Source organism: Aspergillus japonicus, assembly GCF_003184785.1.
Source record: "Aspergillus japonicus CBS 114.51 unplaced genomic scaffold BO86scaffold_2, whole genome shotgun sequence".
In the NCBI taxonomy this organism is placed as follows: Eukaryota; Fungi; Ascomycota; class Eurotiomycetes; order Eurotiales; family Aspergillaceae; genus Aspergillus; species Aspergillus japonicus.
This window is the reverse complement of record NW_020291639.1, coordinates 814394-840552: the sequence shown is the minus strand read 5'-3', so window position 1 is coordinate 840552 and position 26159 is coordinate 814394. Positions and strand designations below refer to the sequence as shown.

Here is a 26159-nt window from a genome sequence, read left to right as displayed (position 1 = left end):
ACGGCGGAGTGGGAAGGGAAGTTGCGGGAAGGCATAGGCACGCACCCACTCATGTGATTTTGGCCATCTGTCTTCATACTTCGAACTTCTTTGCTTCCTCGTATGCATTGAACACGACTGTATCCTCGCAAGGTCAGAACAATAGGGTCATCATGAGTGCGAGAGATGCTGGTAAGTGCTATGTTCATTCTCGTTAGAATTATAAAACGATTAACCTTTCTCCAGTCTACGTGCTGCTCCTCGCCGCAGTGCCCGCCCTTATTCTCCTCCATTTGGTTGTTGCGCCATACACCAAGGTAGAGGAGTCTTTCCATATACAAGCCATTCATGATATTCTGGCATACGGGATCCCCACGAGCAATGTCAGTGAGACACTTCGTGCCGACTATGACCATTTCACCTTTCCGGGTGCTGTTCCTCGGACATTCGTCGGCGCCGCGCTGCTGGCCGGTCTGGCGCGGCCGTTCATCTGGTTGCAGCACTCAGTCGACAGGCAATTGCTTGGTGAGTAGCGCGAAAGCTGTTCTCCGCCGTAAGGTCGATGGCTAAAGGGTCATTTCTTCAGCCCGAGCTATTCTAGGTCTATTTAATGCCGCTTCGTTGCTGTCATTTGCGGGAGGTCTACGGCGTACTGCCGGCAAAACAACCGCCATCTGGTACCTTTTGTTCCAAAGCAGCCAATTCCACGTACTGTACTATGCGTCGCGGACGCTCTCAAACATGTTCGCATTTGGAATGACTACCCTGGCGTTGCGTTACCTTCTTTCAGAGCCATCACTGTCTACCGCAGCGTATCGAAGACGCTCACGACTCGCTCTGTGTCTGCTGACAGCAGCTGGCATCATCTTCCGCTCCGAGCTTGCCATCTTCCTCGCAACCAACACGATCTTCCTTTTCGCGACCCGCCGTATCAGCGTCGTACATGAGATCATTCCCGCCGGGATCGTGGGCCTTCTTATCGGCTTAACTACGACTGTGGTCGTGGATTCTTTCTTCTGGCAGCAATTTCCCCTGTGGCCCGAATTCGAGGCGTTCAAGTTTAATGTTATCCACGGTCAAGCGTCAGCCTGGGGCATTGACCCGTGGTACTTTTACTTTATTAATGCCGTCCCTCGTCTCCTCCTCAACCCTCTGACTTATCTTGTTGGCATTCCCATCTCGCTTCTGCAACCCGCCACCCGCTCCGTCGCAGCATCTCTCCTCATTCCCTCTCTTGTTTTCCTCGCCATCTACAGCGCCCAGCCTCACAAGGAATGGCGATTCGTCATCTATACCATCCCTGCCCTCACCGCAGTCTCCGCTCAAGGCGCCTCCTACATCTGGACACACCGCGCCAAATCGATCATCTACCGTTTTCTCTCCCTGGCCCTGCTAGCCTCAACCCTAGCTTCCTTTATCGTCTCCACTTTCGTCCTCCTGCCCGCCTCCTCCGCCAACTACCCCGGCGCACACGCCCTGCACTCCCTCCACAACCATGCTATCCCTCCCTCAGACAACGCCTCCAATGTATCAGTCTATCTTGGCAATCTGGCCTGCCAGACTGGCGTGACCCGCTTCCTCCAGTTCCCCACCAGCCAGTCCGACTCGCCAATCTGGAACTACGATAAAACTGAATCTCCTCTCCTCAAGTCGGACCCTACCTTCTGGTCCAAATTTGACTATGCCCTAGTCGAGCCCGGCGAGGAAGCCGAGCTCATCCTGTCTTCCTCCTCCGTGGTTGGGAAATGGCGACCCATTGATTCTGTTTCCGGTTTCGCGGGACTTCGTGTCCTCCGGCCTGGTGATGAAGCTCTCGGCACTGTTGAAGGAGATCTCCTGGTATATGTTGTGGGAGACAGAGGAGTTGAGATCTGGAGTAGACTTCGCGAGCTTGCTCGACGGACGGTCACGCGAGGATGGTGGGTGGAGGTAAGGATGGAGAGCAAGGTTCTGATCCTTGGGAGAGATGGCGTTGAGACAGTTTGAATTTTCTAGACTACCACTTTTGTTTACAACTGGGATGTAGCTACTATATAGAGCCAATATGGTTACAGCGAGCTCCAACCAAAAAAAAGCATTAGACTTAGTTTTGAGACTTTCCACAGGTGTGGAAAGATCTAAGTATCCTCATACTGTATTGTTTCTGACTGAAATCTTGATAGGCAGCCTAGCTGCTCATCATACTTCTCATACCTCGCATCAGCTCATAACAATCTCTCATAACATTAGTTGGATAACGGAACATCTGAAGAGATGATAGCGAGGCACCCCGGTTCTTGTATCATGCACAGTCCCAAATCAAACAACCCCAAGTGTGATCTCTTTGTTTGGGCTATCAGTCTGTGAATCACTGATATTAACAATTTCCACCAAACAAGCAAGCTTCTTCGGTAGCGAACTGGGTGTAATCTTTAAAAATTCTCTCTGAGTTGTTGATCTGGCCGGAAGCGAGTTGATATTAGTCGTGTAATCACCCCAGATACCAGCCACCTCTGATAACGAGCTATATTCTATCCCAACATTCACTGTGATCACCAAGAATCTCCGGTAGCGAGCTGATCTGACACCAGAATCACTCCTGATATCAAACTATCTCCGGTAGCGAGCTGGATGTAATCTTAATGTTCGCCAACGTGCCGTGTGGCCTTCGTGGTATATAAAAACCCCCTCGATATCTCTCCTTCTTCATCCTGTCTTCTTCCTCACCACCACCCACTTTCTTTCTCATCCTTCCTATTGTCTTGAGAACCTCCAACAGTCCTTTCATCCTGAAATTTTTCTCAACATCCACTCATTCCATCGTTCACGATGTTCCGTCTCAAGAATCTCCTTGTTTTCCTTCTGGTGTTTGGGTTGTTCATGCAGACTGCCCTGACCAACCCTCAGAGTCCCACTTCCACTGATGTTGTGAACATCGACCACCTGGACTCGCACGAGGACAGCCCTGGTGAAGAACCTGACACCCAGCCTACTGCAGACCATGATGTCCCCTCCGTGTCCGACGAAGCTGTCCCTGATGACGCCGTTCTTGATGGTGACGACCACAGCGAGGGCCTTATCCAGGGCGGAGGAAAGAACCAGGCCCCACGTCCCGGCACTGTAAGTGGAGAAGGTTTATCGATTCCCTGTAACTGTTGCTGACTTTTGTCTTGCTGTTCTAGTGGAAAAGTTGTGTGGGCTATTGCGACGTAAACAAATGGTGTCACTGCCCATATACTCGTTGCCGTTGCTGGCTTCCTCATTACCCGTGCAGATGCATCAACCACATCAAGTCTCGCGATGAGTCCGCGGAAGACGATGGTCAGAGCGATGTGGGTGGTTTTGATGCTGTTGATGGCTTGAATACCACTGATCACTCGGAACTTGCTGATAATTCGAACACCACCGATGACTCGGAAATCCCTGTTGGTCTGGATACCGCTGATGAGTCGACCACCACCGATGATTTGGACACCCCTGCTGATCTGAACACCACGGATGATTCGATCACCACTTCTGGTCTGAACCTCACCGAAAATCCAAACAACCAGACGCTGGCTATCCTGCCTCGCTTTGTAAGTCATGGACCGGGTGCCTCTGATACCTTGTCATTTGCCCTCGCTGACTATCTTCCTCTTTAGCCTCCCCCGCAATGCAGGGGGATCTGCAATCTGAAGCACAAGTGCCACTGCGAAAATGGCCCTATAACCCGTTGCCGTTGCCCCAGGATTGGCATCCCATGCTCGTGCACGCGCTACCTTGATAGTCCAGCTGCCCGACTGGAAAACTTCCCCACCGATGAGGGTTCGAACACGACCTCGACCTTGAACTCCACCTCGACCCCGAACACGACATCCACCCTGAACACTCGCTCGGCCTCGCACACCGATGAGGATCTGGACACCAACGAGCAGCAGGAAACTAATGAGGAGTCGGACACCAACGAACAGTTGGATACCAACGAGGAAGTGGAGACTACCCCGGTGTCACATCTCGCTCAAGCGGTAAGCCCCTAGCACTTCTCCCGATGTTCTTTCGAGTCCTTTACTGACGTTTCTCACACAGCCCGCCGGGCCTTGCAAGGGTCGCTGCACTATTCATGGAAAGTGTATGTGTGGAGGCTTGACCAAATGTACTTGTCGCCACGCTGGCCAGACCTGCTCGTGCGTCAACTGAGAAGCTGTCTTTGGAATCGCTTGTTGGCATGTTTGGAGAATGCTTAGAGTGATTTAGACTTGCTTTGGAGCTTTCTTGTTGTTGTTGTCGTTGTTGGAGCCTTGGAATTGTGTTGTGCTTTTTCTCTGGCAAAAGTTGTTGTTGTTGGGCGTTGTGCTCGGATCATGTATCTATCATGTTAACCTTTGTGGCACTGCCATTTGAATAAAGAGAGAGTAAAAAGTCTTCGATCAACTCTGAGTGTTTCTTCGAACTTGTACCTGTACCTGTATAAGCAGTAGAGTGAGCGTAGCAACTCCCTCCGACTTGTGATATATCGCGTCGACGCACCGCGCTTGCCTGGTGCGAACTACCTAGCACTCGGCCACCCTCTCCCTTCAAATCTTGCTCAGGTAAAAGACACAAATTTCGATATCTGGATCCCATCGAGACATACACACGCTGGAATGCTTCTAGAACTTACTGTCTGCCTGTCAAGATACTACCTCGCACAACGCATTTTACACACCACTTCCCTCTTCTTAGCAAGAGAACCCAGGTACTTTACCTCACCTCAAACAGCAACCTTAAGCATGAATAAACAAGCAGTCTAAGTAGAAATCTTCGATGCAAACCGAACAGCTACCCGAAAATCATCGATCTCGGATGAGCTCGAAAATGGATAACGCTAAAAGGCCAGTGACGCCATAGGATCGTCCCCCTTAATCGGATCCATCAGATTCCCTATCTCTACCCGTCACATTGACTTGCTTCTCTTTGCAGACGACACCTGCGGCTGTCATGCACGGCGATGCAATTATCTGTCGACGTGGTGGTCCGCTGCAGACGCCACTCTTCCACAAGAGAGAGGGAGAGAGGGGGGAGACCCCCGACTCAGACACCAGCCTGTCGAAGTCGCTCGCGCAAGAGCACGAGAGATAGTCGATAGGTCACTTTGCTGATGAGAAGATTGAGCCCTGTGCGGCATTTTGACAGGATCTTGGGTACGACGGTATGCTGTCACCCGGAGATCACTATGTGCCTCCCTGTGCTGCGTCAAGGAAGAGAGCTTTTAGAGGGCGAGAAAGGAGACGGAACACGATTGTACTGGCCATACTCCCTGGAGTATGACTGGATACAGTACTATACATATGAGCATATGGCAGCGATCGCCACGGAATCTCTTTGCATCATTGAGAGGGGTAGAGAGATTATGCATCACGTCCGCCCAACCCTGCTAGTGTTGCTGCTACTAGCAGGGGGAAAGGGGGTTGCGGCCGGATAATATAGGCGTAAGATCTCTATAGGTCTGGAGGATTTGTTATCAAGCTCCGGGTTGCCGTGTCTTTTGTGATACCCCGCGAATGAGGATATTCTTAGAAAACGCACGTCCCCTATAAAAGCGGATGAAGGCACCGGTAAGTACTCCGTACCGTGCTCAATTGCCTCGACTCTGAGGGTTCGGCCAGATTTGACGTACTCAAGTAGTTGAGCTTGACCCGCAAAAATCTGTAGAGGATCACTATAAGATAGTCAGTCAGATTGCGATATGCATCCAGTTGATTTTGATTGGGTTGATGACGATGATGATGATGATGATGAAATGCCAATCGATGTCACCTGATCCACTCGGGGTGGAGCTTCGATCCAATCAAGGCTCGGGCTGGAATTGACAGCTCGCATTCCATTCAAACACTCCAAACATGCAAACATGATCGAGTCTCGCCCTCGGAGGAAGGCGAGGCGAGGCGAGGCGAGTTTAGAGAATCTCCCCGTTGGATCTCTTCCATCAGTTCATCTTTCTCATCTTCCTCATCGACTAACCCTCGAACACTCAAGAAGAGAGCGTGTCTGGCACGCGCTCTCTATTCCTTCTCCCTTCCTCATTTCTTTCCTTTTCTCCGACATTACCATTCTCACTGATAAGATTGGAGGCCAATCTTCAATTGGTCACCTCCCATCGCTCCATATCTCCGCCTTTCCCTCACCCCTTCTCCTCTGTCCTCCCAAAACTTGTTGAACATGGAACTTGGTTTCCCACGAGGGCTCGGGCAGAACCAAAACCAGGCGTACGGACACCGTCAGCCGCCAGTCGAGCAAAACTCAAAACCATCCGAAGGTCAGCTGCCAAACTTCCCGTATAGCGTCATGGATGCGCGGAGCATCCCACGCACCCTCGGCCCAGCCGCCTCCACTCCCGGCCCCGGTATACTCGAACAACAGCACCGGCAACATTCATCTTCGACCTCATCGTCAACCACACCCTCATCTATACCTCCCACCGGTCGTCCCACTTCGCCTCCCGTGGCTGCCACCGGCACCGCAGCAATCCACTCCGCCGCCGCGGCCGCGGCCGCGGCCGGCAGCGCCGAAGTTGGCCAGCAGTCGGCCGACTCCCTTGCGCACGGCAACGGCAACGGCAACGGCAACGGCAACGGCAACGGCAACGGTGAAAATTGGGCCTCGCGGGTCCTGCAGGAGATGAAGGACTTGATGCTTCTGCTGAGCCGCGAAGGTCGAGTTCTATATGCATCACCCTCGTGCGTGGAGATCACGGGTTTCGAAGCCCAGTCGCTCGAGAAAAGCGATCTGTTCCGCTATGTTCACGAGGACGACAAGTCCGTTCTCACCCAGGAATTGAAAGAATGTATTCAGACCGGCCGGCTGTTGCGCTGCCATTTCCGCTTCTGTAAGCCAGATAGCACCTTCTGTCTGCTCGAGGCGCACGGACATCCACATATCGCTCCCTCGGATCCCTCGTCGATGCCCAGTGGTCCTGGTGGTGGCAATGGTGGTCGAAGCGCCAGCAGCGGCAGCCCCAGTGCGAGCAGCAACGGCAACAACAGCAGTAGTGATAGTAGCAGTAATGGTATCAACAGTGGATTGGGCTCAAATGGTCACAGAAGACTTCCACGACCGCTATCCCCGTCGCCACCGCAGCAGCTGCAGCAGCAGCAGAAACAAACAGAATGCCGAGGGATTTTCCTCGTCTGTCGCCCTTACCCGACGCGGGGAGCCCAACTCCTAAACTCCTTCCTTGAGCACAAGATCGAGAACATCCGCCTCAACCAGCGCATCGCGCAACTCAAGGAAGAGGAAGAAGAAGAGCTCAACGCGACACAGCAATCTTTCAACAGCAGTAATAGCGGTGCCAGCAACAACAACAACAGAGATGCCCATATTGTCCACACCTCGACCACCACCACCCGCCAAACATACATCACGACCACGCAGACCGTCACCCAATCCACCACCAACCGGGCACCTGCCCGCGACACCCCCTCCACTTCCGGCGAGGACAACGAATCCTCCGACACGGTCACGAGCAACGCCGACGATGCGGATTCGCGCTCGTTCCCCGGCATGGAGGGCGTCATGGACCGCCTGCCTGCGGTCGACGACATGTCGCACATCGAGGGCATTGAAGTCATGACAGGTCTGTACTATGGAGAGGGCGAACGGTCCCAGGGTCTGAGTACCGGCCAAAAACACGGTCGTTTGGTCCACTACTCGGACATCGGTGGCGAGTCGTCTGGCAACGATCCCCAGGCAAACCGAGGAGTCGGGGATGGGGACCGGAGGAAGCGACTCAAGGGCGAGTATATGTGTACGGACTGCGGGACGAGTGATTCGCCCGAGTGGCGGAAGGGGCCCGAGGGTCCGAAGACGTTGTGTAATGCTTGTGGATGTAAGTTGATGCTCCTGCCCGTCTGACCCCCCCCTCTCTCCCACTCATTGCTTTGTTCGCACTGGGCCTTTTTCTTTTCTTTTTCTTTTCCCTTTCGTTCAACAGAAGACCATAAACTAACTACATAATTTAGTACGCTGGGCTAAAAAAGAAAAGAAACGCCAGGATCCCTGACCAGCAAAAATCTCTACTCCGTACTCTTCCCCGGTCTTGTCTTTGCAAGGTGGGTGTAATGGGGGAAATTTCAAGGGCCATTGACGCGACGTTTGTCATGATTGTTACTGTACTACCTGCATTAATTGCCACTTAGGGTTGGACATTGAGAACCCCCCCTTGCGAGGATACCCCCTGCTTCTTTCTCTTTTCGTTTCTTGGGATGTTTCGTTTTTTCTTTTTCCCCTTGGCTTGTGGACTGGTTTGTCTGTGGATCTTACTGCCAATGCTTTCGATTATGACTTTGTGTCTATGGTGGCATGATATTATCCGGGATATGTATATTCGGACTAAAATCGAATGGACTCGATGTCGCCTCCGGTTCGAATTCATGATCCACGCATGATCTTCATTTTGGGGCAGTGGGAAATGAGCTATGTTCAGATTGTGCATGGGACGACAAGATTAAACTATTGACTCTTATTCCGGAAGGGGAAATGGGGTATGAACAATGCATTAGACATGACAATCGATAATCGTGGCAACAAGGGAAAAGGAGAGACATGCTTGAACCGTGACGAGGAAATATGCACACGGCCAGACAGATTCACGGCTTCATGAACGATCCCGTCCGCTCAGTAACAACTCGTCCTTTCATCACCGACGATCCCACCGGACTCAATTCTTGACGGCCTTCTTCGGTGGCGGTGGGAAGTAGGGTTGCGGCTGGGGCTGATGGCCCGACAGCGTCTCCGTCGAGTCTTGTTGCATCGAGCGCCGTGGGTTCGGGGTGCTGAAGTGTTGGCGCAGGGGCAGGTCCGAACTCGAACCGCCGTCGCTCGGCGCCGCGGTGACGTGGTGCATGGGGGACTTGGGAGGTATGCCCAGGGGCTGCATCGTGGTCATGGGGATGCCCGGCGACTTGAGCACAAAGTCCTCGAACTCCTTCATGGCCCGCTCGTCTTCCCGGCGCTCCTCGATCTCCATGCGCTCTTCCTCGGTGATGATGCAGTTGCGTAGGCTGAGGCAGGCGATGCCAAAGTAGAAGAGACTGAAGTGCGTTTGTTAGCTTGCGGAGGCCTTTGAACCAGTTCCAGAGTAAGAAAGAGGTCAACATACATGATGATGATGGAGAACGCAAATAGTGCTTTTGCTTGCTGGCAGTAATGCACATTCGACTTCACGTAGGCCACGGAGCATTTCTTGGTGATATACCACGGTGCGCCAGGCTGAGGGTGGTCGGGGTCCGACATGTCGGGGCCGGCTTGATACCGCACTGAGTAAATCCAAACAGCGACCAAGCCAGCGTGAACAAAGGCGCACACGGGCGGGTAGAGCATGTGAAGGATGTGAAGTGGAATCTTGGTGATCCACATGAAAACAGCCAAGATACCGAGGACGAGGTTGTACTTGGTGATACTTTTAGAAGAATCGAGTTAGCTTTTGAGAGGTCCTACCCTTTCCGAAGAGACTGAGCTTCGGTAGTTGCAGGGGTTCGAAAACATACAGTGAGCTCCAAACCATCGGGGTCGTGAACGGGCGGTGATTAGCCGCTGCGTAGAGAGCCTCATTTGGGTTACTGTTGAAGCCATTGTCGGCGCCATCCTGCCAGAGCTTCGTGCGGTAGAGGTCATGATTCGCGATACCGGTCAATGTTAGGATGATGACCACCAGCGGCAGTTCAACGCCCATCAGTATGTACAGGAGATTATGATTCCGCCATCGTGTCGGGAAGTAAAACCTCTTGGAACCGAACATGGTGAGAGGAGGAGGGGAGAGCAATCGGTGTGAATAGTACTGCTTCTCTATTCAATGCCAAGATCCCTCTTCAGATCTGGCAGACGGGGGACTGCGAAAGAAACCGTCCCCTTGAAACCCAGAATCCTGCGTTGTCTGGCGCTTCGAGCTCGTATTTTCACCAAGATGTGTTGGAATGGGCCAGAGCCGGCTGGCTGGGAGTTTTTCAGTGCAGGGACATCAAAGACAAAGCCGAACAAGCTGAAACGCGAACGTATAGGCAGAGAGCATATGTCCCTTTGCAAGCAGGAGGGAAGGAATCAGAGAGGGCGTCTGTTGGAATAGGGCGGGCGCATAGATATGAAGTACCGGCGCCTCCCCGTAGGGAAGAACCCCCAGGTCGAATGGTTCTGGCTCCATGGGCACGATGCGTGCGGAGAGGGGCAAATGATCACAAACTATGGCGGAGAGAGCACCGGTTGCATGTTTCTTACAGGTGCATCTGGCCAATGCGTGTCGGCCAGGAAGCGCCCGCACCTAGGGCTTGTCGCCAATGAGGCGCCAGAGTGGGCAGTTTGGCTGCCGGCCGTCACACACTAGAGCCGTGTGATGGTGAAGAAAGATCTGCATCCACGCACCGAGAGGCTTGCTTCTGCAATGAGGGGGAGTAAGCCTGGCAAAGATTGACTACCCACAGGTACTCGTTGAACGGCCGTGCTCACTTGAGATCGAAGCGCTCGGGTGGAGCATCCAACCATGACTGGTGCTGCTATTGTGACGGTTCATGCATGATTTGAGGTTGAGTATTGCCCTCATACGAAGGGCATAAGTGTGCCATCGATTGTGTTCTCAGATGTATGCTTCTAAATGATCGTAGAAGTCAAAAACTGAAGCAGAATCTCTTGAATCTCGAAGATGGTAGTAGTACGGAGTAGTACGGAGTAGTTGGAGATGGTTGGAGAAACAAAAGGAGGAAACAAGAGCAGCCGAGCACATGACATGGACGTCACCACCTCGAATCACAGCTCACTTTCAACCTTCGTATAATTAACGATCCAAACAAAATCCTACGAAGCCAACAGTCAATTATAAATCCACAACCTCGAATCAAGCGCTCGGGTAAGGTATTATCAAACCGCGCGGATCTAACCATCACCAAGATTGGTGCCTCTTGGATGCGCAGTCACACCGTGCTACGCGGCCTGTCACGCCATCTCCAACAATCCCCGGGTCTCATTAAGCGCCAACAATCGGCTACAACGCTACAGCGTTACCAGATGAGTGCCGCAGCGAGTGGGAAGGGCACATTGCCCCATCAGATGCGCACTGCCGCCGAGCCCCGCCAGAATCGACTATACAACGTCCGCCTGTCGCATATCGAGCAGGTCAACCCATGCGTGCGACTGCTGCAACTAACCATCCCCCCCGAGGTGCAGAGTCCGGAGGAGAACAACCAAGAAAGCGACCAAGAAGTAAGAGCTTGCTCTAGCCCTCACGATCTTCTATCGCTCTCGCTCTGTGTCATACCAATTGCTCTCCACTCGTAACCCTCGTCGCACTAACCACGTCCCCCCCAATACAGTCCCACCCCGAACCATTGACCTTCCTCCCAGGCCAATGGCTCGACGTCCATATCCCCTCCATCTCCAACGCAGGAGGCTTCAGTATCACATCCACCCCCGCGGACGCACAAGTCCTTCCCTCGCTGGCCGAGACAGCCTCCGTGGAAGCCATCGCCAACGATGAAGCGGGCCTGCCCCCGCTCAACTCCGGGGGTCGGTCGCCATACGTCGAGCTCGCCGTGCGCCACGCGCCCTCGAATCCGGCCAGCGCGTGGCTCTGGAGGCCCACGGAGGAGATCCTGGGTTCCGAGCTTAGCATCCGTGTGGGAGGGAGCTTTGTGTGGCCGCCGTCCGGGGTGCGGTTGACTGATATCCAGAATGTGGTTTTCATTGCCGGAGGAGTGGGAATTAAGTGAGCTTGCCCCGTCCGACCCTCTCTTATTTTTGCTACCTTTATAGCATTGAGCACCCTGGGTTAGTCCGCGTCTCCGGACTGGCTTACACTGTGTTGTTACGAATTGCAAAGTGGTAGTTGGGGCTGCCAGAGCAGTACGGGATGCAGTCCCCATTTAGCCTCAAACTTCTTCACTCCTCAAACCCCAATGATCTCCTTCTCATCATGATCGAATGACAACAAAAGAAGCCCAGCTAACCAACAACCTCCAGCCCTCTCATCTCCATGCTCTCCCATCTAAACAATGACGATGAGATAACCACCACGCTCCGCCATCCATCCTTCAACATCCACTTCCTGTATTCCACCAAACTCCCCCAGCCAGGGACGACGACAACAACAGCAACAGCAACAGCACCCGCACCCGCACCCGCACCCATTACCCAATCCCCCGAGAGCGCACTGGACCAGATCCTCTTCCTCTCCCGACTCCGACATATCGTAAACATCCAGTCGCAGCTCCGTCGTCTCCGGATCACGCTGCACCTGTTCATCACGAACCTAGACGAGAAGAAGGCCTCTCCGCTTCTCGGACACCCATTCGACGATGACGATGACCTGCGGATACACCGTCGCCGGATCAACGCCGATGATCTGCGGGCCGCCGCGGCAAGCGGGGACGATGGGACGATCGAGCCGGGAAAGACGGTAGCCTACGTGTGCGGACCGCCGGGCATGACGGATGAGATCGTGGGGAGATTGGAGGGGTTACTTGGTGGCAGAGAAAGGGTGTTCTACGAAAAGTGGTGGTAATCAAAAAACAAAAGGGGGGAGGGGGGATCCATACCATAAAATTGGTTGGGAGAAAAGTAAGAAAGAAACCACAGTAGTCCAGAACAAAAAACTCGATAAACAACGATAATGCATTCAAATAGCAACCCAATCTTTTGGAGAGTAACCCTGCAAAACAAACAAACCCCCCTTTTTGCCAATGCCCGCAGATGCCGGTTCCGAGCTCACACATAGGTATAGGTATAATACAGAATAAAGGTCAAGTCAAAGTTTACTCCGGTTTGTCATCGAAGATAGAAGCCGAGCCGTGAAGCTGATGGAGCTCTGTGTCAATGGAAAGGGAAACGAAAAAAAAAAGAAAGAAAGAAAGAGAAAAGAAGACTCTTATTGGGAAAAAGGCGGTATCTTAAAGCTCTGGATCCGGTCCCTTGACCGTACCTCCATCAATAATCATCATCTCGTCGATGCGGGCTTCAGTCTCGCCATGCTCAAGCCGCTTGTAGGTCATAACACGACCGGGGTTCATGTCGAAGTCATAGAACCGCACCCGTCGCACGTAGCCTCCATAGCCTCCATAGCCGCCAAACCCGACTCCCCCTCCATAGCACATCCAAAGGGATGGCTTTTCTTCGTGATCACGGTTCAACATGCAGTAGTCGTTGACGTGGTCACTGGGAGAGATGTTAGCGCACCTGTATCTGCATATCCAACAAGGGAGACACCTACTGTCCACAGCTTACGAATAAAATGCCCTCTTCCTCCATGGCGTCCTTGAACCCCGAATTAAAGCCCGGAGCGGTTGGAGCCTCGGACCAGTTTCCACGGTAGTAGTTGCGAGAGTCGCGGTACTCAGGCACAGGAATGTGGATGAAAGCCATATTCATGTGCATGTGAGTGTATTCGTGGTGCTTGTTCCGCAAGCTGTGAGCAGTGTTCTTAAACCAATGGATTTGAGTTGGTTTGATCCAATCGTACCCGCGGAACTGACGCTCATCGGGGGAGTAAGAGTGGCTATCCAGCAAGTATAGAGTCAGAGCTGAGTGCTGAGTGCTTCCGCGGCCCAGGACCTCCACATAATAATTTCCAACGCCGTCCACTTCCTCAGGCCCCGCCCTCGAGAGCGAGTATGGCAGGTCCTCCAATATCGTCATCAATTCCAGTCGGGAAAGGTCTCCCTCATCGTCATGGTTGCCGAAAATAGCCGCGTAGGGAATTTTGCGATCGACCAGCAACTTCACAGACTTGAAGAGCGCGCTCTGCGCATCTTTGGCCGTCTCGCCGTTGACCTGATCTCCGCTCAGGACGACCATGTCCGGCTGCTCTTCGTCCAAGAGCCGCTCCACAAACTCCAGTGTCCGGGGATCAGCTTCGCACCCCTGGCCCGCCACCGACTCCGCCGGCACAGGGTCTCGGCACGCACCGAGGCCCGTGCTCAAATGCAAATCTGCGAGCTGCATGATCTTGAACCGCCCGTTCTCATTGATGCGAGGCACTGGCTTCTTCGTCTTGGTGGGATCGCCCCTCCGAACGCTAATCCGGGCCTCCAGGGCCTCCGTCCGGCTATCCAGTAGCAGCGGGGTATCCTTCACTTCCCAGCCAATACGAGGGTCCACGGCATCCGCGCCGAACAGGACGTCGACGGCCGTGATCGCCTTCTGCGAGTCACTCGCATGCCGCTTGGCTGTCCGCTTCAGCCAGATGCCTCCGGGTCTTTGTTCCCACGTCTCCTTTTCGTCCCCGGGCTTATCTGAGTATTCTGGAACGAGTCGGCTGATCTTGAGGTCAATGACCACTTGGTCGCTGGCGAGGAGCTCCTCCTCTTTCTTGCGCTCGAAGCGGACGAAAGCGCTCGAGGTCCAACCGGTGCGGAGGTAAAGATCCTTTTCCACCTGCGACCATGCCGTCTGTGGGTTTGGTTTGCAGCTGGAAAAGACGTTCACGGACGAACAGGTGACAACTGTCACATCAGTGACGACGAGGCCGTTGTAGTGGGACGGAAGGTGGCCATGGATGGAGGCAGGGAGGACGCGGAATCGGTTGTCCAAGACCACGACGAGGAGTGTGACGAAGGACGCGAAAATGGCGAGCTGCACGCCCGCTCGAACCTGGAAAGAGACAGCAGATTTAGCAAGGTATCTTCCCGCAAGCAAGTATCAATCTCAGGGATGCACAGATGCTCCAAACATACAAGTCGGCGTGTCATGCTAAAAAGTCGTGTTGTTAGTTATGGGTACCCCTAGCCAGTGCTAAACAGATGCGTGAAGCGGCCACAAGTACAGGAGCATGTTGAAGCACACAAGTTACGGGACAAAAGGTTCAGGGGCTTGCCAAAGAGAAGGACCTGATCACCGGTCATCTCACAAGGGGCCCTTGATGATTTTCTCTCGAATTCAGGAGGGGAGAGAAGGCGATCGGTTGTCTGGCCTGCCCCAAGCGGAGTCCGCCCCCAGTCCTTACCATGACCGGCAGGCGGTGGGGAGTTGGTCACATGGCTCTGGCCCGTCAAATCGGAAGCTGAACGGGAGCTATCCCTTTGTAGTTTAGCTGAGGGGGAACCCTGCACTAGCTTAGTTGGGGATATTTGGTTCATCGCCGCGGCCATTGAAAATACGATCGATTGATACTGATCAGAATTGAATGTCATGTCTATCTATCATTATAGAGTCTAGCACTTGGCCTGCCTATACGTCTATGGCCCTGTAGTCTATATCTATTGCTGCAAAAATCGCCTCTTCTTCAGGACTTGTTGGCTCCCTGATGAACCTTGTCCAATCCTTCCTGAGCCACTTTCTTGACAGAGACCTTGCCCGCCAGGATGTCTTTAGTCGTCGCAAGAATCGACTCCCAGCTTTCGAACAGAGTGAAGGGGACCCCTTGACGCTCGCAGAAAGTCACGAGATCTGGAAGTATTAGTCAACCAAACTCAATCAGAAGATCTCACAACAAGCCTACCTTTGCCCTTCTTAGCGAATAGCAGATCCGTCTCTGCCGCGGCAGACAGATCAGAGACCCCATCTCCCGCGTACAGCAAGGTTGGACGCTCGTTGTCTGGTAGCGCGGCGTAGGGCTTGATTTCCAAGGACTTGTCGTGGCCAAAATGGCTAGGAATATGACGTCAGCTCTGTTCGGACTGGTTACGAGGTTCAAGTGCGAAGGCCCTTACCTATCATCGTGGTACTTGATTTTCCAACCACCCTCACTGTTTATGTCCTTCCCATCACGGCTCTCAACTTCATTCGCAACGATGTAGAGATGGCCGTCCGGCTTGCCGCCTAGCAATGCCTCGAAGAGGGCACTGATAACGGGGATCATGCCGGACGACAAAACAACGATCGGCACATTGTTCTCCCGCGACCAGTGGTAGAACTCGACGAAGTAGGGGTCGAGCTTCATGTTTTTCTTGAGGTACTCGATACACTCATTGTAGGGGGTCTTGATACTGTCTAACATGTCGCGGAAGGAGTCACTGGGGTTGGGTGTTGAAGATTAGCCGACCGTCAAGAAGCTGACCCTGTTTCGCCGGACGTACCGGAAGCTCATCGTGCCTTCGAGGACCGCCAGGTTCCCTTCGCGGCGCTTGTCGCGCCCATAGCCCAGGTTATCGATCTTGCGAATGAAGTAGAGAGTCAGTCAAAGACAGCGAAACAATGGATCGACTCAGACTAAGAGATTACCATAGCATCGTTGCCTGTTCAAGTTCGTTAGCAGGATTGATGGACTGACGTCACGGCCAGAGCAAGCTTACTGTCTTCAAGAGTGATTGTGCCGTCGAAGTCCGTGAAGAAGATGATTTTGGGGTTGGTCTTCATGTATGGAAGATTAGAGGCGGCCATGGTCGGTAGTTGTAGAAGGATTTCTTTTTCTCTAGTGCCGCAATGTCAGACACAACTATATGCGATGTTCATTCAGTGCATTCACCGATCAGGCTTAATCTCAAAGGACGAAGGACGGGAAGGGAACAGCTGGCGCTGGGAAGCGGGATTGACAAACCTGATTGAGGGGCAGAAGAAGGCCGCGGCGGGGGAGCGGGCAGACAGATATCGACTGATTCCAAAAATTGGTCAAGTGGATGTTGAGGGCAATTTTGGGGAATTTTGAAGAGAGCCCCGCGTTGGAGAGGGGAGAATTAAGAAGAGAGAGTCAGCAAGTCCAGCAGCTAGACTCGATCAGTGAAAGAGTGGATAATCACGAAACCCGCCGTCGAGCAAAGATCAATTGGGCCACGCTTGAGTCAGTCGTTAGATCGGCGGAGTTTCCCCAGATACTGTGCCAATTCGAGACTAGTTCATCAGTGAACTGTTTTGTATTCTTTTTTCCGCAACGGAAATTGTTTGGGGGGGGGGCTTTTATGGAACAAGACGAAAGTTATCTCGGAGCTCTTTCGGCCACTCACTTCAGCCTTTCAATGAATATGCACCGACCCAGTCATGCTGGGGGTGGGGGAAACAACGGGAGCGGACCGTCTCTTCAGTGAGGGACTCGGTCTCCACCACTTGACTGCATCTATCACAGAAGATGGTCGATATATTCGACCACCACGGGCTGTGGCTGGGTCCGATCATTGGTAGATGGAAGGTTGTCAAAGGCAAATGCTTGGTCACGGGCGTTAACTATAGCGTTACGCTCGATGACTTTCTCAAAGAGAGAAGGACTGCAGTCGCTTGTGTCAAGCTACCGTCTGTATCCCATTAGTATCTGCAAGAACATGTCAAGCATGTTGGGCTGTTATACTAGCCGTTGTCTTTGGTGCTCCAGTAATCATTGTTGACCAGATCAAGAACGATAAGATGGAACAGTGAGATTCCTGCTCTGCACACGCACTCTTTAACTCCTCCACGGCCTTTTTCCGCCCTTTGGGGTACAAAAAGCGGCGCGAGTCGGACCGGAACCGGATAAGGAAAGCGTAGTCGGTCCCTTTCATCAACCGGAAAAGTTTCGTTGTGATGCATGAGAACAGTTAAAGAACCCGTTTATCATTTACCTTAAATCAGTTGCCCTCAATGGCGCGTCTGCTGCAAGCACTGCGTCGGATCTTGGGACCGACTCCTTCAGCTGCGCCCAAGACCCCAAGCCCGAGTCTCTCTTTACCACCTCAATCCATCGCCCGTCGTTTCCCGTCCATTGATACCAATTTTACCTATCTCCGGGGTAAGGCGATCACACCCGCTTGCGATTGCTGTTCTGCATGTAGTTTGAATCTGACAGTTCTTAGAGGGGGATAGAGCCGTCGTCGATGGAAAGACGCCTCTTTTGACCAAACCACTGCGCAAGGGTGGCCGGACAGATGTTCGTCGGGGGAGGTTGGAGCATAACGATGTTATCGGCCGAAGAGTGCGAGAACTGATCCCGTCACACAAGGGTATGTTTACCTTTGGCAATCTTGTACCACCAAGATGAGAGGATAAACAAGCAGAGCGCTGACCAGTACATATCTGTCCAGGCCCGGAATACAGGCTCTATCTGCCCACTCTCGAGGAATATGTCGCAATGACGCCTCGCCTGGTGACACCGGTATGTACAACCACCACAACGGGCTAGGAACGATCCCCCCGTCTAACGAAAGACTCGCAACCCGTCTAGATCTACTCCGCAGATGCCAATCTAATCGTCTCGCTCCTCGACATCCACGTGGCTCCTTCCTCCGATTCCGAACAAGCTCCCCTCGAAATCCTCGAATCCGGCACCGGCCATGGGTCCTTGACCCTCCATCTCGCTCGTGCCATCCAGGGCGCCAATTCCATTCCACCCCCGTTTCCAACAACCTCTCAAGTCAAAGACCTCGTTTCCTCCCGCACCTTGTCACAGCCCCCGGCTTCACCAGCATCAACAACAACAGAAGCAACCCCAGAACCGGCCGCCTCCACCTCCGACTCGACCACCACCACCACCACCTCAGAAACAGACCCCACCGAAACCCTCGCCATCCAAACGACCTGGGACAACTGGCGCTCTCAGCGCAAAGCCGTCATCCACACCGTCGACATCACCCACAAAACCGCGCGCCACGCCGAGTCCCTCGTCCGGGGCTTCCGCCGCGGCATCTACGCCGGCAACGTCGACTTCTACTCCGGCCCCGTCGAGACCTGGGTCGCGGCGCAGAAACAAGAACGAAGCCGTTCCGCCGCCTCGACCGCCGAGGCCGATAACCAAACAACAACCACGGCTTCAGAGACGGAGGTGGACCCATTCCTCTCGTACGCGATCCTCGACATGCCCTCCGCGCACCTGCGCATCCCGCACGTCACCTCGATCCTGAAACGCGACGGTCTGCTCGCGGTCTTCGCGCCCAGCGTCACCCAGATCGGCGACTGTCTGGAGTTGATCCGCCGGGAGCGGTTGCCGCTGATCCAGGAGAAGGTGGTCGAGCTGGGCAATGGGATCAGTAGCGGGCGGCTGTGGGATGTGCGGCATGCGACGAGGAAAAGCAAGGAGACGCTCTCGGAGGCTGGGGCCGGCGCGTCTTCCGTGCCGGAGGAGGGTGTAGAGGGAGAGCAAGAGGGGGCGGTTGGTGAGGAGGTTGCGGAGGGGACAGCTGCTACGACCTCGGCTTCCAGCTCAGCGGAACAGGATGCGGATCGAGTGCTAGTTTGTCGACCCAAGGTTGGCACCAGGATCGTGGGAGGCGGATTCATTGGTATTTGGAGAAGGATTGAGGATTGGAAGGTGAAGGAGAAGGTGACTACCGACGCGTAGGCTATGCGACACACACCGTGTGTAGCCCATTTCCCCGGAAAAAATATACCCCTTGTCTGTAAATTAGTATAGAAATAGATTGTGTGACTCCCTAGATACCCATTTCGGAATACCACATCCTGGGCACCTATAGGTACAGGACCCCGTTAGGACCAACCCGCCAGTCTACAACCCCCATTACGTAGATAAGTGTCTTACGGATTACCAGAACTACAGGGTTCTTCCACTGTGCAACCGCGAAATTACAAGTGATGAGGAAAGAGCAGCACTCTCTCAACCAACAACACCATCAGACCCGACCTCTTTCAAAGGGGGTAAAAGAACCAAATCAGCTTTCTGCATCTCCAAATGATGAAAAAAAAAAAAGAACACACAACGAAAGATAAATCGTATCAGGGTTCAAGACTATGTAACCCAACCGACCAGCCAACCATGCATACACACAACAACAGCAACAGCAAAGAGCAACATGACCCCATTCGCCTGTCTTGAGTGCAAAAGGATGAAAAGAGTTTCAAACGGAGGAGGGTGGGGGGGGGGAAGGAAAGAGGGAGAGCAAAGAGGGAAAAGAACCCGAAGAAAGACGGAATTCGCGACCAGGATCCAATCTACAAGTAGATCATGAAGCCGACGGTAGGAAGCCAGAGAGAGAGAGAGAAAGAAGGAGCAGAAAGCAAGCGTCGTTAAGGGAGAAAAGAAAAAGACGAAGAGCATAAGACAGATCCTAACACATACCAACGGAGAGAAGCGAAAAGATTGAGAAAGAAAAAGAAAAAGAAAAAAAGAGCTGCTGCTGCGCCATGGAAAAAAACTACTTTCCAAAGAGAATCCGGGGATGCAGGTTCGGCTGCATGAAAAGTCCCCCACCGGGCGACAGCAGAAACAAGAAATAGACTCACAAGAAGAATGGGAGGAGTGGAAAAATGCAGCACGAGCAGGAAAGCAACTGAAGAACACCACAGACACGCGAAAGGCCCCCAAAGATTCCGAGATAACAAGATAAACCGGCTACACAAACACCAGTTCTCGTAAGATTCAACATGCTCCGTTTCCTCAATTCCGTTGCGGTCCAAAATCCGCTTCCACAACCTTGCCCTTTTTCCCTTTAATGGTAAACTCCGCAAATAATGCGATATGATCACTTGGAAAATGAAAGTTGGGGAATCCGGGCACTTTCTGCAGATAGTCCTTGTCCACCTCCCCAAGTAACGCCGACACATGAAGTGTATTCGAAGAGAACCAGATGTAATCCAGAATATCCTTGAAATCCGGCGTGTAATTCGTGAAGCTGAGCTCGCCGATGGAATTGTATGCAGACTTCAGCTTGAACGGATGCGTCATACCGACCCTGCTGAGGTTGCCGTAGAGTCGCTTCTCCAGATCGGGATGTGCCTCCGTAAGCCGGCCATTAGCGACCAGATTGTAGGCCGCTGATCCAGGCGCAGAGTTGAAGTCTCCGCACATGAAGAGCGGGATCTGCTCGCCGCTGCTATACTCCATGGATGGCGCGCATTCCGGAGGGTTTTCCGTCTCATTGCCGCCTGCATCAGCAAAGCGGAACGCCGTCTTCTCGGTACAGGCGGGCCACTTGGCATACTTGTCAGAGAGCTTGGTGATTTCTTCCATCAAGATGGCCGTTTGGATCAGCTTGACATCCTTGAAAGCCGGATCCCAGTAGAGATGGGCATTGACAACGATGAAGCGTGAGCCAGTCAACCGATTTTCCAAGAATACGACAACAGCAATGTGATCCTTCTGCCAGAGGCGGTTATAGATGTCGTCTTGACCCTTGGCGTCGGGTCTCCGTACGGCCGTCTGGCCGAAGTTGATCAACTGCTTGTCGAGAAGAATGAATTTGCTGTCTTTGAAGAAGGTAGCGCAACCATCGACATTCTTGGCTTCCTCCTCTTGCATGCCCATGGCGCGTCCTCTAGGCCAATAAACACCCTTGTAGTTGTTGTAAGCCAGCTGCTCCCTGAAGAACCCATTGTAGCTTCCCTGGTCAACTTCCTGAAGGCAGACAATGTCCGAGTCGTGGGACCTCAACTCGCTCAGGATGAGCTCTCGTCTATACTCCCATGACAACGCACGCGAAGGAGTATAGCCGAAGTGGGATGCAGTGGCAGACGATTCGCACAGAGCGTTGTGGGAGAGAACGGTGACCTTCTCGGTGGGAGCGTTGCGGGAATTTGCGGTCTCGTCCAAAATGACCCAGTCTCGATCGGGTGGTGGAAGTTGAACTATGGCTAAAACGTCAGTTATCAACCAAGTGAAACGGACGTTTCCCAAGCTGTATACATACCTGGCATTTCTTCCCTCAAGTACTTGATCAGAGCTCTCGTACCCTCCTTGATGATCTGAGACTTCAAAACGTCGTTCAGCTGGTTTCCTTCTATGCCCAACATCTCCAGCCTGTACAAATAACCCATTTCGTAAGGGAGCGTGCGAATCTGGTTGTCAAAGAGCAGAAGTTGTTTCAAGCTTGTGAGCATACCAATCTCCTCGGGAAGCTCGGTGAGGTTGTTGCTCGAGAGATCCAAGTGAGTCAACTTCCGCAATTGTCCAATGGCCGGTGGGAGAGTTGTAAGCTTGTTGTGGTTCAGATACAACTTCTCGAGAAAGGTGTAACTGAAGAGGGACGACGACAGAGCCCGCAAGCCTTGTCCGCCGAAATCGAGAGCATACCAACCTTGCCGCGAAGATGCTTTCGATTTGACAACGCCATTTCTCTCTTCACCTCCATTCTCTTGTGGTTCGGGATGGCTGGGCGCGATCTGAATGCCTTTAGTCTGCTGAGCAACTGTCCGAGCATAGTAGTGGGGTGAGCTGGCCTGTCGCGACTCCACCGCTAATTGAAGCTGTTGCTGCCAGTGTTCGTTCATGGAGTCATCGAGGTCCTCCTCAACATTGACATGAGCCCCGTTCTGGAGGGGACCGGGAGTGAAATGCGGAGTAGCGGCAGCCAATGCCCCGCTGGAGAAGTTGTGTTGATGGCTAATGTTGTGGGAAGCTTGGTTATGGTGAGCATGGTGATGGGGTTGCTGAGCAGGATGCGGATGATGGCTTTGCGACTGGAACTTCGGCATCTGCATGCCAAAGCGTTGGTGGGTCTGGCCGCCATTTATCATGACATGCTGCCCTTGGTGGGTTTGGCTGTACATCGTGAAGGGGTTGAGAGCCGCTGCTTGGCTGAGAGGAGGGGAGCGGGAGGGTGAAGGGGTCTCGTGGCTGAATTTTAGTCTTCCAGTCGGGGAGTTGGTCCCGTTCCGTGCGAGGTGACGTTGGTGAGAGTGTTGTTGCGCTTGTGTTTGGAAGAAGAACTGCCCGGCCCCAGGCTGCTGGAACCTGTAGGTACCATCTGCCATTTAACGTGGCAGACGAGACCGTGAGGGGACTGATTGGGGAAGGGTTCTAGGGCCGATTGAGGCTGGACGAGCCGGATTGGAGACGGTGACGGCGGTGGCAGGAGAGAGAGGATTCGGGGATTGGATACGTTCTCTCCTTCTCTTCAACATGGGGTCCTAGGCGGAACCACCCCAATTCGGAGACACGCAGGGGTTCACGTGTGCAGCGACGCTCACCACTTGTTGAGAGGTCTGGTGCAGTTTGAGCCGGAGTTCCAGTTGATCGGATGGGAGACGGAGGGGCGATCGAGGTGCAAGCGACGGAGGGGGTGTGGGCAGGCGGGTGGGTGGTCGGAGCGAGCGAGTCAGAGGACCGGAAGACGATTAACTGGCCAGAATCCTGAATGTGAAGTTGAACAGCGCTGTCAGACAGCAGGTATAACTATCAAGGTGAGGAATGCGCGCGAGCAATCGAGGAAGCGATGATGTAGCAGAGACGCCAGCGACTCGAAGAGATAGATGGGAGACAGAGTCGCCTTGGGAGGCTCCGAAGTTGGTTTGCATTCGAAGGCGGGAGGTTGTCGGGGTCACGTGGTGTCACATCCAAGCGGGCGCAGTTCGCCGCCAATGGCAAAGCCAAGACCACCCTTTCTTTTCAGCTGATGAGTAAATTGATTGATATTGATAGCCGATGGCTTTCGTCTCTTCAATTTATCATCTCCTCTGTCTTCTCTTTCTGTTACAACAAAATCCCTTGTTTCCCGCAATCCAGGGTTAAAGAACTGTAGTAAGGTAACCCAAGGTAGCTTCAGTAGCCTCAATTCACTCTCCCAACCGATATTCAGGTAGCTTTGAACTATTACTCACCACTCTTCGAGCCCAGGGATCTACGGGGAAGGGAGGGGCTACTATTGACAACGGTAAGGGCCTAGTCACATAGTTACCTACAAGTACTAGTATTAATGCTAAGAGATGTAGGGGGTTCCTGTCATCCTTCTTGCCAGATCTCCTATTTACATGACTTTCTCCATTGTCCATCGACAATCGGGTTTTATTCAGACTGCGGGTTTATCCGTGCCGTCCCTCCACTCACAGTCAGTTCACAACATTATTGGAGACTTTGTTGGTGATTTGAACAGCTCATCAACCTGCCTTCACACTATCTTATCTCGATTTAATATAAAGGGAATGCTAGGACCTCTATGCCAATCTCGCTTGCTTCCCCGCAGGGTGAACAAAGGTGCTGACTACGATCTCACCCCCCCCCCCCCCCCCTTTGCCCCCTGGTCAACTGGAATTTACAGAATGACAGTTTAAGCAATGCTAAGAGGCGCACCTGAAGTGGGGTAACGATCTGGCCATTTCCCGCCGCACCTTGTAGCAACCTTCTTAAGATGTATACATATGTCTAGAGAGGTAGTCTAGTGTATACTGGACACGAAACAAAGTACTGAAATTGTCCGACCATCTTGTATAATAGTCAGTAGAGTTTACCCACACCTGAGCAATGGGACAAAGCGCACATCTACCCAAAGATCACCAGCAATTGTTGCCGAACAGCGCTCAGGGGGTGTGGGTTCATTCTCATATTTTCTAGGACATTCTATTCAGACCAACAGTCGATCATCAGGTTGAACCTGCCAGGGTTGCTGCCCCAGGGGCTTGAAGTTAACCATCTCGACACCTTCTATTTTCTCTGCTAGACAACGCTCCAACCCATCAATCTTGCCCCTTTATTGGGCCTACCCACTTGTCGGAAGGGTGGCAAAGTCGCAGCGGAAGAACACAAAATGGCACAATGGAGGGTGAGGTGAGGGTAGAGCATATCAGATGATCAGTGTCATGTCAAATTGTTTCTCTACTCACTTCAATTGGCCACTAACTGATGGTTTCTACCGGCGGAGTCAGCCAGGGTCAGCTAGCGTGCTCGAGTCAATATTCACAGTGAGCTTACTTGAGCTGTCAGAATTAGGTGACACTTCGATCTCGATCTTGCTTAGAGGAGACTGTACACAGCTGAAGCTGAGCTGTTTACATTTCTGCCAACTCGGCCCCTGTTACAACTGTCGATCCGGACTGTCTTGACTCCGATTGAAGCCAGTCTCTAGCTTGAAACTGTATTAACCCAGTGTTTATGTCAACACTAAACAGTTTACTACCTCTTATGTCCTTATAGCTATATACGCCCTATAAAGTATACTAAACTCATGACATTGTCTGATAATTCGATTCTGGAAGATTAAGTCTGATAATTGAATTCCAATGATCTAATTCCGACAATTCAGTTTTGATAAGTCAAGTCTGCCAACCGGATAGCACAACTTCATGTTTCGTCTGCACCGAGATTTAAAAGGGTGAGCGAGACCGCTGAAGTCAAGATCCAAGACCGAGGAGAGCTTCTCTACAGAAGACCCTAAATGCGTTCAAGCTGTTTCTAGAGCCTCATTTGTATCCATCTACGATGGACCTGACAATCGGCCACTGTGAGTATACTGAGTATGATCCTAGACTAATTATGGGCCATGCCCCCGTTCGGCTTACCTTTACATGCAAGAAGTCAAGCTACACGACCAGGATTATACGGGATAGTCATTAGCAGCCTCATGCAAGACACAAAAAGCACTCAACTATAAGCTGGGGCAAGCCATTCAAACACCACTGGGTGATAGGTACAAAACTCCCATTACTCAATTCTGCCCCAACCCCGCCGTCAAATAAGCAGCCACCTATAGTCCACGAAAGCACAGCCATAGCAGCAGTACTGTACACAGATGCACAAACATAGACATGCAGAGATAATCTAAGCAATGTCAGCCCACCCCCACCACTTTTAGAATGCAAGGGGGGGCGAAGAAGAAGACAAACAGACAAGGCAGCAGGGCACAATCCAGGGCCAGTCTGTGTTTTGGAACAAGTACTCTTAACTAGTAGTTTAGTGACTGACCCTGAAGTCGGTACCCAGGCAGTGGTACCTCCCCGTCCTTCCCCGTCAGGGCAACAAGTGACCCGTGCCGGCACGTGCCAGTGGCCCCCATTCCTTGTCCTCGGGGGGGCCGGCAATGCACATAGCCTAGGTGACTTCGGTCTCTAGAACCACCCAGCCTGGCGGGGCGTTAGACCCAGAGGTTTCAGTGAGTAATGAAAATCCATCGTGCCAATTGAGTCAGTGAACTCAGGATGGAAAATCATTTGCCTCGGCCATGATCTAGACTGGCCTTTGCTTGCCTTTTGGAAGTCCTTTCTTCATTGATGAACGTGTTACTTCGACTATGAAATTTCTCCCCTCACAGACTCTTGGGAAAATGAAGCTCGGAATGAAGCCCATACCGATTGACATCGCCAACAATCGGAAAGCAGAACCATGGTGATGGGTTAACGCATCTCCCGCCGCCGTCCGCCGTGCCGCAGCGCCCATCGTCTCCCCGTCCCGGTGGGAGAGGGATTCTTCATTTCGGGATTTCATACAAGAAGATCCACACACAAGAACCCAAGGAAGGGGGAACAACGGGTAAGTCGGGTGTCATGATGTCAGACTTGTAGTGACATGCACTATTCTTATGATCGATTATATTATCATCTTCCTCAGTAGACTTGACAGCTGCCCCGATACTTCTTTCTCTTTCTTCCCTCGACGTGCAGATACTATACGCGGAGGGGGCGAAAGACACTGCCTCGTCCTCCTC

At 52.6% G+C, this 26159-nt stretch overlaps 8 protein-coding genes across 8 annotated transcripts; 5 read left to right on the top strand and 3 right to left on the bottom strand.

The window, feature by feature from the left end:
- The first annotated feature begins 80 nt into the window (after positions 1 to 80).
- Positions 81 to 2037, top strand: BO86DRAFT_328814 (dolichyl-P-Man:Man(7)GlcNAc(2)-PP-dolichol alpha-1,6-mannosyltransferase). Its single transcript, XM_025668651.1, has 3 exons — positions 81 to 171; positions 226 to 504; positions 566 to 2037. The coding sequence occupies exons 1-3, from the start codon at positions 153 to 155 to the stop codon at positions 1963 to 1965; spliced, it is 1698 nt and encodes a 565-aa protein (XP_025532923.1). The 5' UTR covers positions 81 to 152; the 3' UTR covers positions 1966 to 2037.
- Positions 2038 to 2787: 750 nt separating this feature from the next.
- BO86DRAFT_374970 (uncharacterized protein) lies at positions 2788 to 3974 on the top strand (the record flags this gene model as incomplete). Its single annotated transcript, XM_025670463.1, has 3 exons — positions 2788 to 3078; positions 3252 to 3533; positions 3600 to 3974. 3 exons carry the CDS (start codon positions 2788 to 2790, stop codon positions 3972 to 3974), a joined length of 948 nt encoding a protein of 315 aa, XP_025532922.1.
- Positions 3975 to 5859: 1885 nt separating this feature from the next.
- On the top strand, positions 5860 to 8342 carry BO86DRAFT_385019 (GATA transcription factor LreB). The gene is made up of 2 exons (XM_025671014.1): positions 5860 to 7801; positions 7935 to 8342. The coding sequence occupies exons 1-2, from the start codon at positions 6136 to 6138 to the stop codon at positions 7973 to 7975; spliced, it is 1707 nt and encodes a 568-aa protein (XP_025532921.1). The 5' UTR covers positions 5860 to 6135; the 3' UTR covers positions 7976 to 8342.
- A 177-nt stretch (positions 8343 to 8519) lies between these two features.
- Positions 8520 to 9881, bottom strand: BO86DRAFT_76429 (uncharacterized protein). Its single transcript, XM_025677652.1, has 3 exons — positions 9462 to 9881; positions 9074 to 9373; positions 8520 to 9005 (listed from the first exon to the last, which is right to left on the bottom strand). The coding sequence occupies exons 1-3, from the start codon at positions 9710 to 9712 to the stop codon at positions 8633 to 8635; spliced, it is 924 nt and encodes a 307-aa protein (XP_025532920.1). The 5' UTR covers positions 9713 to 9881; the 3' UTR covers positions 8520 to 8632.
- Positions 9882 to 11031: 1150 nt separating this feature from the next.
- BO86DRAFT_385017 (FAD-dependent oxidoreductase) lies at positions 11032 to 12584 on the top strand. The gene is made up of 3 exons (XM_025671013.1): positions 11032 to 11163; positions 11272 to 11665; positions 11920 to 12584. The coding sequence occupies exons 1-3, from the start codon at positions 11085 to 11087 to the stop codon at positions 12458 to 12460; spliced, it is 1014 nt and encodes a 337-aa protein (XP_025532919.1). The 5' UTR covers positions 11032 to 11084; the 3' UTR covers positions 12461 to 12584.
- Positions 12585 to 12845: 261 nt separating this feature from the next.
- Positions 12846 to 16272, bottom strand: BO86DRAFT_394806 (uncharacterized protein; the record flags this gene model as incomplete). Its single annotated transcript, XM_025673256.1, has 8 exons — positions 12846 to 13110; positions 13166 to 14544; positions 15203 to 15339; positions 15392 to 15540; positions 15603 to 15905; positions 15969 to 16045; positions 16114 to 16127; positions 16185 to 16272. The coding sequence occupies 8 exons, from the start codon at positions 16270 to 16272 to the stop codon at positions 12846 to 12848; spliced, it is 2412 nt and encodes an 803-aa protein (XP_025532918.1).
- Positions 16273 to 17360: 1088 nt separating this feature from the next.
- Positions 17361 to 19169, top strand: BO86DRAFT_352237 (tRNA (adenine-N(1)-)-methyltransferase). The gene is made up of 4 exons (XM_025669470.1): positions 17361 to 17587; positions 17652 to 17798; positions 17880 to 17950; positions 18020 to 19169. Exons 1-4 carry the CDS (start codon positions 17440 to 17442, stop codon positions 19130 to 19132), a joined length of 1479 nt encoding a protein of 492 aa, XP_025532917.1. The 5' UTR covers positions 17361 to 17439; the 3' UTR covers positions 19133 to 19169.
- Positions 19170 to 20015: 846 nt separating this feature from the next.
- On the bottom strand, positions 20016 to 22678 carry BO86DRAFT_76371 (CCR4-Not complex 3'-5'-exoribonuclease subunit Ccr4). Its single transcript, XM_025677650.1, has 2 exons — positions 21435 to 22678; positions 20016 to 21372 (listed from the first exon to the last, which is right to left on the bottom strand). Exons 1-2 carry the CDS (start codon positions 22495 to 22497, stop codon positions 20186 to 20188), a joined length of 2250 nt encoding a protein of 749 aa, XP_025532916.1. The 5' UTR covers positions 22498 to 22678; the 3' UTR covers positions 20016 to 20185.
- Between the last annotated feature and the right edge of the window lie 3481 nt (positions 22679 to 26159).